Consider the following 12636-nt stretch of genomic DNA (forward strand, 5'->3'; position numbering starts at 1 on the left):
TGCAAACATGAACAGATACAAACAGTTTTGATACAGAAATATTATTTTTTAAACCAAGAAAAGTAGTCACTACTCTTCCTCAATCTTTACAACTCGATCTTTATAACCATTTTACCTCTCCTGTGATATTCTGATCCTGAAGTTTCACCATCTCCTCATACCACAATTTATCCATGTGTTGACTGAAGGAGATCTTTTGACAGAGAAAACAGAGGCTTCCCAAGGTTACATGTTGCCCCTTGCTGAGGTCATTGTGGAATAATGATCTTCTGAGGTACAGAGGAAGAAAGGCCAGTAAAAAAAAAAACAAAAAAAAACTATTATTGACCCACTCTGCAGTAGAGTCTCTGGGAAAAATATTTTAAATAAATCTTAGGTTTGGCACAAAGATCTCCCCAAATGGGATTAGCAACTTCCTGAAAAGTTTCTCAGTGTACAAAGTAGTAAATATCAGGTAGAGAGAGGGCAGCTATTTATTTCCTCCACTATGAAAGAATGCCTAAAACACAAAAGACTCATATACTTTTAGCACATATTGGAAACATAATCTACAACCCAACATTTGTATTATACTATTTCTGGAGATAAACACTACCAGTAGATTTGTGGGAACAGATATTTCACATTCACCTTGAATCTGTACTGTGTGAGCAGCAATTCCAGGTTTGTATCTTCTGGTCAGCCAGGAATGTATGGTTATTAATCTCCCTGGAAATGGTTGTCCCCTCTTCTGAGAACATGCTTTCAGAGAGCACTTGATTTAATGATTCCTGACCCCCTCAGACTCACAAGGTAGTTGATGAGGCTGGACAAGTATATTTCTCAGGATCAATATTCCTTTCAGAAAAGGCAGTTAGTGCCTTGAATTTCTGTATTAGGCTCACTCATTGCCCCTTGTGTAGTTACTATTGCTGCTACTGGGAAAGTGCATGGGAGAGAAATCCCCTTCCCACCCTCTTGCTGAAAATCCAAGGGAAAGCTGGCAATGGCATTGTCCCCACAAAGATACTGCCCCCCACTTTAGACCGTGAGCTCCTTATTTTTGTTTTTCTTTGATGGTGGAGGGACCTAGAGTCAGAAGGACCTGAGCTCAAATTTAGCCATGCCATCCTGGACAAGTCACCTAACTTAAGTTTGCCCCGGGTTCCTCATTTATAAAACCGGGATAATAATAGCACATATGTTCCAGGGTTGTTGTGATGATCAAATAAAATAATAATTGTAAATGCTCAGCATAGTGCCTGGCACATAGTAAGCTGCTACACAAAATTTAGCATGATGATGATGATGATGATGATGATGATGATGATGATAATGATGGTGAAGATGATGTCATAATCATCATCATCACCATATCACCACCACCATCATCACTAGTATAATTACCTGCAGACCTTGGCACAGTGCCTGGCACATAGTGAACACTTAATAAATATTTGGGGACTTGACTTGGGGAAATCATTGTACACCTCCAGTGCTCTGCTTCCTCTTCTGGAGGGGATGGCAGTAAATCAAGCACAAGGTCCTTTTCCAGTTTTCTGTCCTAGGAAATTGCCCCAGGGCTGTCTGTCCTCCTGCCCCTAGGGAGCGAGGACGGGCTGCGCACAGGGCGTAGCGCCGCGGGCCCGCGCCAGGGGGCGCCACGGGGCCGCTCCGCAGCGCCACGAAGCTTCGCGGGGCGGCGGAAAGCGGCCCGAGTCGGCGCAGCCCCCGGGCGTCCTGCGGCAGTCGCTGTGGCGCTCGGCTGAGGGAGCGCACGGAAGGTTCCTCCCCCTCGCCATGGCCGCAGCTCCTGCACCCTTTGCCCCGGCCACTGCGGCTCAGCCCCGAGCCTGATCCGCGCGGGCACCCACGAGCACCCGGAGAATCCCGCGGAGCTGGAAAGCGGCTGCGAGAGGACCGGAAGAGACCCTCCCCCGGACCTGAACTTGGCCGGGGGCAGAGGTGAGTGTCCCGCGCGTGCCCCGGCGGCCGGGCTCCCCGCGCGCCCCGCTTCTCCGCGGGGGCCGGCTTCCCGGGCTAGCGCGGTCCCGTCCGAGCCTGGTCCGGGCAGCGCTGACCTTCGCAGGCAGTGCTTGCGGCATTTGCGCCCCCGGCCAGGGAGTGAGTGGAAGGAGGAGACGTCCACGAGGGCCTTTATTTTTGAGCCCCGCGCATTACCTGTTGCACACCTAGTTTTAACCCGCCTGCAGCAGCGGGGACCATCACGCCTACGGCAGTGGGGAGATGCAAGGCGACCCGTGTGGGAGGATGAACAGCGATAGAAAGATTAGTAATAATCCTGAGGCCAGAAGATTTGATTTCAGGCTCCAAAGCAGTCCAGAACAGCATCCACAGCGCATGAAAATTCTTGGTGCGAATTTACCCTTAGCAGAAATATTAGTGACAAGTATTCAGAAGCTCGTTATGGGCAAGAGCAGTATCTTACTTCATCTTTGCATCCCTAGTGTCTAGCACGGTACCTTGCATACAGTAGGTGCTTATTAAATATTTATTGTATTGGGTTCCCTTCTTGCACTAAATCCTGTGGTCCTCCAAATAACAAATGTCTATTTTTTTAAAAAGTGATTTGCATCTCCCTTGAATCAGTCAGTGACCTCCTGAAATTGAAGCTAAGAATAAACTAGTTTTCTGAGATAAGCATTTCTTCCAGTGTGATTTGTTTTAAACATCAGAAACTTGGAAACAAATGACATAAAGTAGAGATTATTAAAACAGAACTCACATCCATGTTTGTGATTTGACTGCCAAATGTGAGATGCCTAATTTTATTGTGAGAAATAAAATTTTGAAGAGCCACTGTCAGTCAATTTTATGTCTCCCCCATCAGTTATTTCCTGGAACATGGCATGAGCTTGACAATACCCAGCTGTAACTTCATGAGGTAATAAATGGAGAGAAATCTTGTTCTTCTGTGAAATTCCTGTCACTGGGGCTGGATGGAAGTTATTGAAATATTTGGCTTTCTAAATACTGTTTCACAGAAAGATTAGATGGTAAAGTTCACGAAATATAAACCAGACAAATATGGTCTTAAAAAAGGACAACTTTGCATGAAATGTTGACTATTAGTATATACAAACCATGTAAAAACGTTTGCATATTCAATATTTCAGATTTATTTTTCAAGCAAATAATGTCATTTGATAATTATGTGACTGAAATACATTTTACAGAATTTTCTCTAGGGAAACATAGTTCCCTGGTGCAGTGGACAGAATCCTGGACTTGGAGACATAGGACCTAGGTTTGAATCCAGGATTTTCTAATTTACTCCTTGGATGACCTTGGGTTTCCATTTCTCATTTGGAAAAAGAGAGACCTGGATTAGATGACCTCTAAGATGTTGCAGGCCTAAATCTGTGATCCATAATGGTTGAGGCCCTTTTTGTAACCTTCCCTATGAATAATCATGGCCATAGAAGGATAAAATAAGAGAACCTTTCATTTTTAGGTAAAGGTATGAAATTGGACAAAGAATAGATGCTAAAAGCTTTTCTTGACATTTTGTTTTGTTTTGTTTTTAATTGTTAAAGGCAGTTTTCCCTAATTAGAGGATATTATTAACATGTTAGCAAGTGGTAATATGGATCTTTTGGTCTTACATTTAGAAAGCAGCAAATGCATGACTAAAAGCCTGAAAGTAGAGATTTTGCTGAAGTATATATGTTAGCACAATACATATTCGTGTGTTTGTGTGAAATAGCACAAATGAATAATAAACTCTAGTACATCATTGCAGTTACAGAACTTTTTTTTCAGAAATTTTCACCTTTGTTAAAGCTATTACTTTTGCTAATGCCATTCTCCTTTGAGTAATTACTTTGCTATTGAAAGTAAAGTTTTCTGAAAAATTGCAGATAATATAGCTAAGAAGACTAGCTAGTAGGTTGGAGAATAGAATTAAGGTTTTTTTAAATATATTGATAGGTTAGGAAAGCAGGAAGATAATGTCAAGTCCTGCATTTGAGTTTAAAAAAATAAAGATTGGGGGACATTGGCCTTGACTAAAATAGTTCATGGGAAAAGATAGTTGTCTAAAAATTCAACTGAGAGGCAGTGTGTGGTAGTGGGTAGAGCACTGGCTTAGAGCCAGAAGGACCTGGAACCAAGTCCTGCCTTTGACCTATACTGGCCAGACAAGTCACTTAACCTTTCAGATAGATGCCTTAGGCAGATCTCAGCTGAGAAGATGCTAACTTGTATTTAGTAGAATTTTACTAAGGGAGTTTATTCATCTGGGAGTTCCCTTAAAAGAGATCGCAGATCTAGCCCCTATCCCTCTTGTACAAATTCAGTATAAACCAATTTGGTAATTAGACTGCTGGAAACTAATGAATGAATAACAGGAATATCTAGATCAAAGAAAGCTATAGACTCACTGTTTTCTGCCCTCAGTGTTCAGTCCTGGGCACAACACTTTAAGAGGCATGTTAATAGACTAGAGGACATCTAGAGAAAGTTCAAGATGGTGGAGGAATGTTGTAATCATATCAGAGGAAGACTAGTTGAAGGATTTGGTGATACTTAGCCTATAAAAAAAGAAAAGACTTAGTAGGGATATATAGGTGCAGGACTGAACTTGTCATTTCATTGTTACAGAGAACTCTCAGGTGAGGAGACTCTACCAACACAGCACATTTTTCTGCAACTTATAGTCAAATAAAGTTGACTAGAACACTGAGAAGTTAATTAAGTCGTTTGGTTAGAGTGACACAACCAGTATTGTTAGAGGTGGATCTTGAACCCAGGTCTTCCTGGACTCCAGCTGATGCTATGTCCCTTAGACTAGAATGCCTCTCTTTAATGAGGGTATAGAAGATACAATAGTGTTCTTAGATGTATGGAGAATTTTCATGTGAAAGTTGGGATTCAGTTTCTAGAGAATAGAACTAGAACCAGTGAGTGGCTATCCAAGGAAGGAAGATTTTGGCTCATTGTAAGGAAATTGTTTGTTTAGTTATTTTTCAGTCATACCTGATTTTTCATGACCCCATTTGGGGTTTTCTTGGCAGAAATATTGGAGTAATGCTAATTTCCTTCTTCAGCTCATTTTACGGATTAGGAAACTGAGGCAAACAATTCAGTGACTTGCCTAGGGTCACACAGCTAGTAAGTGTCTGAGGCCAGATTTGAACTCACAAAGACGAGTCTTCCTGGCTCTAGGCCCAGCATTCTATCCACTGTACCACCTAGCTGCCCACCATATAAGAAATACTTTTTAACAATTAGAATTGTCCACTAATGGAATGAACTACCTCCAGTAGTGAACTCTTCAGTATAGGAAGGGAACACTTGCTCTCAAAGAGCTTATATTCTAACGGGGGAGACATTATGTAAAAAAAAAAAAATGAATTGTGAGATCTGAGGAAAGTCACTAGCAGGAGTGGAGTGTGAGATAGAGAGAAGGGAATTGGAAAGCCCTACTGCATAAGATGGGATTTGAACTGAGTCTTGAAGGAAGCCAGGAGGCAGAGGTGAAGAGGGAGAGCATTCCAGGCATGGGAGACAACCAGTAGAAAAGCATGGTGGCAGGAAATGGAGTGGTATATGGGAGGAACAGCAAGGAAACCTGTATTTCTGGATTGTAGAGTATGTGGAACAGAGTGAAGTATAAGAAAACTAGAAAGGTAAGAAGAGACCAGGTTGTAAAGGGCTTTAAAAGTCAGGACAGGATTTTATGTTTGATCCTAGGGTTTACAGAGCCACTGGAGTTTATTGAATGGAGATAACACGGTCAAACCTGTACTTTAGGAAAATCATTTTGACTTCTGAGTGGAAGATAGGTAGGAGTGGGGAGAAACTTAAAGGAGAGAGACTGACCAGAAGTTTATTGCACTAGTCCAGGTGTGAGATGATGGTAGTAGATATGAATTAAGAGGAGACATATATGAGAAATGTAACAAGACTAGGGAATATGTTGGATACATAAGGTGCCTACATATGAGGAACTGAGATGATAGCAAAGTTGTGGACTGGATGAGGGACTAGGATGATGCTGTCCGTGGTACCCTCAACAGTAATAAGGAAGCTCAGAGGAGAAAGATATTTCTGTTTTGGACGTGTTGAGTTGCAAGATGTCTATGAGATATCCAGTATGGGATGTATAAAAGGCAAGTTGGCAGTGTGAGACAAGCTCAGGAGATAGGGCCAGATTATAGATTTTGAAGCCGTGAGAGCTGATGAGATCACCAAATGAAGTTGTATAGAGGGAAAAGAAAAAAAGAGACAGAATAGACCCTTGGGGACTTCCTGGGCTAATGGGCATGACTAGATGAAGATCCAGCAAAGGAGATTGAAAAGGAGGAGAGTGTTAGGAAGAGGACTAGAGAGAAGAGAGTATCCAGGAGAAAAGGATGATCAATGTGTGTGTCAAAGGCTGTAGAAAGATCAGGATTCAGAAATAGCCATTAGATTTGTCAATTAAGAGAGCATTGTTAACTTTGGAAAGAGAAGTTTCAATTGATGAGGTCAAAAGCCAGATTACAAAGAATTACAGAGAATTGAGTGAGAGGAGAAGAAGTGAAGGCACTGACTGTAGATTGCCTTTTCAAGTGTAGCCATTAAAGAGAGGAAAGATGGAGGAGGAAACGTTGTGGGGATGGTTAGATCAAATGAGAGATTTTTTTTTTTAATGTGGTAGAGATATGGGCATGTTTCCAGGCAGCAGAGAAACAGCCAGTGGACAGTGAGAAACTGAAGATAAGTGAGAGTGGGGATGATAGAGGGGATAATCTTCTAAAGAATGGAATGGGATCAAAGGTGTATGTAGAGGAAAGTTTGCCTTGGTATGTGAGACAGGGGTCAAGGATGAGATAGTTGGCAGAAGTCATCTGAATACTTGGAAATGAGAAGAGGGAAAGAGGAAGCTCTTGGAAGTGATCTGTTTTCTTCAGTGAAGGATGAGGCCAGGGCCTGAGATGAGAGGGACATGGGAGAGGCTGCTGTGGGAGGTTTGAGAAGAGATGAAAAGGTGTGGAATGGTCTCTGTCAGGAGTGGAAGAGCAAAAGTCCATTAGAGAAGTGTGAAAGGATTAGTTGAGATTACTTATCTGCATTGGTTTTTGTACTAGAGAAGATAAAGAGATAGACTAACTTTTGTTTCTTTCTTTTTCCTGTATGGTAGGTCTTTAGGTAGCCAACTGTGGAACAAACTTACTTGTTTGAGATATCTGAAAGGATTAGAATTAGAATTTCGGCCGTCACAATTCTATTTGTCTTAAGACATTTCCCGTATTTGATGAGGTAATTTTCCCCAAATAAAATATTAAAAAAAAAAACCCTTGCTATTTTGTGTATCATATAATTGTGGCAGGGTCACTTTACCTCTCTGAATGTCAGTGTGAATCCTGTCTACCTTATAGTGCAGGGATTCTTAGCCTTTTTTGACTCCTTTTGCAGTCTGGTGAAACCTTTGGACTTTTTTAAAAATTTAATTTATTTTATTCTGAACTTCAAAAATAAAACAAGCATTTCCATAACGTAGTAGAATGGGAAAAAAGATGGTTGTAAATGAAACTGCAAATCTACTGTATGCAATTTGCTATTCCTTTTAAATGTATGATAAAGTTATCATGTAACTTTCCTTTTTTCCCTTTTTTCTTCCCTCCCCCACCCTACAGATGGCTACTATTAAACACAATATAAATATATACATATATATGTAAAAAACATTCTATACATATGTCTGTTTATCAGTTCTTTCTCTGGATGCAGATAGTGTCTTCCTTCGTATGTCCTTTGTAGTTAATTCAGGTAGACTTTTTCTCAAAATAATTTTTTCAAATGCATAAAATAAAACAAAATTAGAAAGGAAACCAATCATATCAAAATACAGCTATTAGTTTTCTTTAAAAGTTCATCAGAGGCAAGTTAAGAACCTCTGTCTCCATTGCCAAGAAGGTACATTTCATAGCCCAAAATAATGCCTTGAAAGTGTTCTCAACTAATACTCGAAGTGTGAAAGTATATTATGCACTCATTAGGTACACGTATAATCTAATACGGAGGTCAGTTATTGCTGAAAAGCACAACTTTCTTAAAAATGGCTTTGCCTTCCCCTTTAATGATATCTTTTATTTAGGAATCACAGGACGTGCAGAGGTTTGCCGTGCTATGGTGAAGCTAAAGACAAGAGCCAAATCAATTTTTGCAGTTACTTTCTTTTGAGAGAAGTACATTACCTGCCTTATTCGGTATGGCTAAGAGTGCCGAAGTTAAGTTGGCAGTGTTTGGCCGAGCAGGTGTGGGGAAATCAGGTAAGATTGTTACCATCATTTCCACCTTGTGAATGAGATGTGAAAAATGATTCTTTTTCCCTTTTCCTGTATGACGCACCATTATGCAAAAAAAAAAAAAAATCTTTTCTTTAGCTGGAATTTTTACTTCAAATTGCCTGTTTTTGTCTCTTTAAAGTGAAGTTTTGTTTTTGGTTAAAAAAAGTTATGATGATAATACTCTGAAACCCATATGGATTATCTTGGGCCCACAGGTCAGGCAAGAAATTAAATTAAACCAGGCCTAAAATAAATTAGACTCTTTCTTTTTCTACATATTTATAAATGAATGTGTGTATCCCCATGTATATGTTTATATGCATTTGTGAGCTTTTCACTAATTTATTTTTATCAGATGCATTATTAGTCTTGTGTGAGAAAAGCTAATAGAAATGTTGTAAATTGGCAGTTTTAAAAATTTGCTGGCAAGTTTTACAAGCAGATTCTTTAAAATGTGTTTATATGTTCTTCTCCTGGCTCACACAGATTATTCAGGGCCTTTTTATTCCCAGCATTAGTAAAGGACATTTACGTTGAAGACAGAGAGTAAAATAATGGACTGTGATGTAGCTAACATCCAGTTTTTGAAGTCTTTGATCATTTATGATCAAGGATTGCTAAAGTAGAGGATGCTAAAATGTCAGGTCAGCTTGAGCTTTTGGATGCTGGCTCTTTGTTCTTGGGGGAAACAACAGTAGTTGACTCTACATGCCCTACTATCCTTTTATTCCTAGTAAAGAGATTCACTGGTCATCTGAAAGACAGATGGTAGAGCCATGCCCCACTCATTATTAAAATGAACAAATCAGATAATGGATAGTCCACAAAAATTGAGTCCAACATGCCCAGTGACTGAGGTGCTATAGTCTAATCTTATCTCCTTCTATCTGTGGTCATACTACTGGCTTTCTGGGTTTACTTCATTCATAATCTCACTTTGATCAGAAATCTTTTTTTATCTTTCTACAAGTGTGCTTCCTTCTGCCCTAGCCTCACTTCTTTTTCTTGTCCAAGATGCAAGCAGAAACCAAACAGAAATTAGGTATGAGCTAAGAAGCTGCCGTACTTGTACTTTTACTAATGTTCATGATCTGGTTAATTCCCATGTTAGCTGATTAGTACTGATGCTAGCTATACTTATCTGATTAAAGTTCAGTCCTATAGGAGTAACCTAAATTTTGTAATTGTTTTTGATATAATTTTTAAAAATACTTTCTTTCAATTAATAAGATAAGCATTTATATTCTCTTCCTCTTGTATCCCCAACACCTGCTGAGAAAGAAAATACATTAAGCAAAACAGAACCTTTGCTATAAATGTGATTAATTGGGTAAAACAAATTCCCATGTTGGCCATGACCAAAAATGTATGTCTTGTTTTCGCACACTGATTACATCGTATTGATCAAGAGTTCTTAATTCTTTCAAAGCTGTTCATGTTTACATTGTTGTTGTTGTTGTATAAATTGTTCTACTGGTTCTGTTCACTTAAGTCTTCATCAATTCATAAATGTATTCCTAGGTTTCTCTGATTTCTTATTTCTTATGATAGTATTCCATTGCATTCATATACTGAGTAGTGATAGCATTGTTAGAGAATGACAAAAATTAGCTCTTCAGTTGTGACATCTTCTCAGTCCTGAAAGACTGAGTACATCTCAGAGCTCCATTTTTTTCCCTTTCTTCTCACTGATCATCCCTTTACCAGTCTTCACTGTCTCTTCTTACACCCTAGTGTCAGATGAAGATGTGGCCCTTCTCTTTGCTGAGGCCAACCCCATTTACAGGCGTGCTTGATCATCTCCAAAAGATTGTCCCCTGCCATAGTCCTCCTCTAATCTTCAATCTCTCCCTGTTTGCTGTTTTTTTCCCCTAAGTGCAGACATACTGATAGCTCCCCATCCTTAAAAAAAACTCTCAATTGATCCTACCATTCCCCTCCACCCCCAGCTATTTACTATATCTCTCCTCTTCTCTGCTCAACTTCTTGAAAAAGTCATCTGTATCTCGTGCTCCCACTTCCTGTCTTCTTACTTTCTTCTAAACTCTCTATAGTCTGTCATCTCACCTCATCACTCAACTGAAACTGTTCTCACCAAAGTTACCATTGATCTCTTAATTGCCAAATATTATTTGTCAAATATAAATCTCTATCTTCCTGCTTGTTGCCTGCTCCTTCATATACAGGTCCTTTAATGGAGACCAGAAATGAGTTTCCTAGGTTATGGCTTCACTCTTACTGTTGAACATATGACATAAATATAATTATTTAGGTACTTTAGTCAGGGTGTAGGTCCTGAAAGAAATCAAATTCTAGGTAGGAAAATGTAAAATGAAAATAAACTTAATATTTGTATTAGACCTCTCAGGTTAAATTGATGCTCCCTTTCTTCATTTTTTTTTTTAGGTAGTAAGTGTGGAAAGGGAAGCTGGTTAAATATTTTATTGTGGTCTGTTTCTTTTTAAGCATATATTTTCATGATTGACATCCCCTCAATAGAAATGAAATAGCTTGTGCAATTTCCCTGATAAATAAATATTAATATGTTTCTTGAATAGACTATCATCATAATAAGATACTATAATTCAAAGGCCAATTGGTCCATTCAGTCATGAACTCTCATTTTTAATAGAATGTTGTAACATGTTAGTTAAGGAACAAACCCAAACTGATCTGTGTATTTTCCTTTCCTGGGAAAGGGTTGTGCCTTAATCTATCACCTGTCTATTTATCTATCTGTCTGTCTGTCTGTCTATTATCTATCTATCTATCTAGACATATATACTCATATCTATGTATCTTCTTTAGTTATACCATAACTCTCTCTCTCTCAATAAGATTTATTAATTGCCTGCATTGTGCCAGATATTGGTAATACAAAGACCTAGGTGAAATAGTCTTTCCTCTAAAGAATCTTATATTCTTTTGGGAAGACAATATGTACATATATAAATATCTATGTAATAATACCAAAATAAATACATGGTAAGTAAGAGAGGGAGAGTACTAGCAGTTCATACAGAAAGTAGGGCATTAGCACATATACATGTATATGTTATGCATATATATATGCATACATATGTATAGGTATCAGGCAACATAGAGTAATAGCTAGAGAGTTGGTCTTGCAGCCAAGAATAACCAAGTTCAAATCCCATCTCTGACATATTTGGCTGTGTGAATCTGAGCAAGTCACTTAATTTCTCAGTCTAAGCAACTAGTAATCCTCTAGGACTACAAGTTACAGTGAAGGTTCTAATATAAATTGAGGTTAGAGGGAGTTTGCTTGTTCAAGAATTTCCTACGTCACTGAAATAATGGGTGTAATCCTCATATATATATATATATATATATATACACCTATATATGTGTACATACATAGAGAATATAGTGCTTTAGTAAAAATAATCATTATTGTCTAAGCTTCAAAACTCATTTTAAAATGTGTAATAAGAGCAAAGAGCTGCTCTGTCTTGCTCTCTCTGTCCTGAAAATATTACTATTACTTGATAAGTTTGCATAGTAACCATAAAGATATAATGTCTCAATTAGTCTGCGGCATCTTCAGTGAGATAAGCTGTATTTCATCAAGTATTGTTCTTGAATTCTCCTCTCCCTCCCCCTCTCCCCACTTTCATAGTATGATGAAATGAGCACAGTATTGGGAGTCCAGAGAACTGAGTCCTGGCCCTAGCCCCAGCTTTGCCTCTTCATGAACTATGTACCCTTGGGGGGAAAAAAGAATGTCTTTGAGCCTCATTTTATCTTTAAAATTGACATGGTTGGACCAATGCTTTGAGATAGCATTTAGCTGCAAAATTCTATGATTCTATAATTTGAATTATCCTTTCTGTGGCAAAACCAGATCTTGTGTAGTACTTAATACATGTTTATAAATGTGAATTAAATTGGATAAGAAGAGGTCTGAAGTGGGCTCCCAATAACATCTGTGATTATGTTTATAAAACATAAACACAAAACAAACTCGTTGCTGCTGTATACAAACTCTCCTGTGATTGGTGTCTGTGCCTTTATTCAAAGAACTCATCCTCACTCCTCCACCATCCCCAACACACATACTGCTCCTGTGGTGCCCTCCCTCCCACTTCATTTGGCTTCTGAAACTTATCGGACCTGGCTCAAGTACGTTTTCCTGTATGAAGCCTCCCTTGATCTTCTTGCTTACTGCTGATCTTTTCCTCCTCAGACCTCACATGCCATTTTGTACTTCTTAGGACCTATTTGGAAAAATCACCATTACCTGTACTTTGCTAGATTCCCCTACTAGAGCGTACGTTCAGTGGTGACAGGAACCATGTGTTCATTATATTCGTATCTTTTCCTCCACTAGCACAGTGCT

The 12636-nt window shown here is 39.1% G+C and overlaps 1 protein-coding gene across 1 annotated transcript in view; it reads left to right on the forward strand.

Moving 5' to 3' along the window:
- The first annotated feature begins 1762 nt into the window (after positions 1-1762).
- The window catches only part of RERG (RAS like estrogen regulated growth inhibitor), a 106999-nt gene continuing 96125 nt past the window's right edge, over positions 1763-12636 (forward strand). The window contains exons 1-2 of the mRNA XM_027838684.1: positions 1763-1944; positions 8084-8258. Of these exons, the coding sequence (XP_027694485.1) occupies positions 8198-8258 (61 nt within the window). The 5' untranslated portion in view covers positions 1763-1944; positions 8084-8197. The remainder of the gene's footprint in view (positions 1945-8083; positions 8259-12636) is intronic.

This window comes from Vombatus ursinus, unplaced genomic scaffold (assembly GCF_900497805.2).
Source record: "Vombatus ursinus unplaced genomic scaffold, bare-nosed wombat genome assembly UNPS02014830.1, whole genome shotgun sequence".
Classification (NCBI taxonomy): domain Eukaryota; kingdom Metazoa; phylum Chordata; class Mammalia; order Diprotodontia; family Vombatidae; genus Vombatus; species Vombatus ursinus.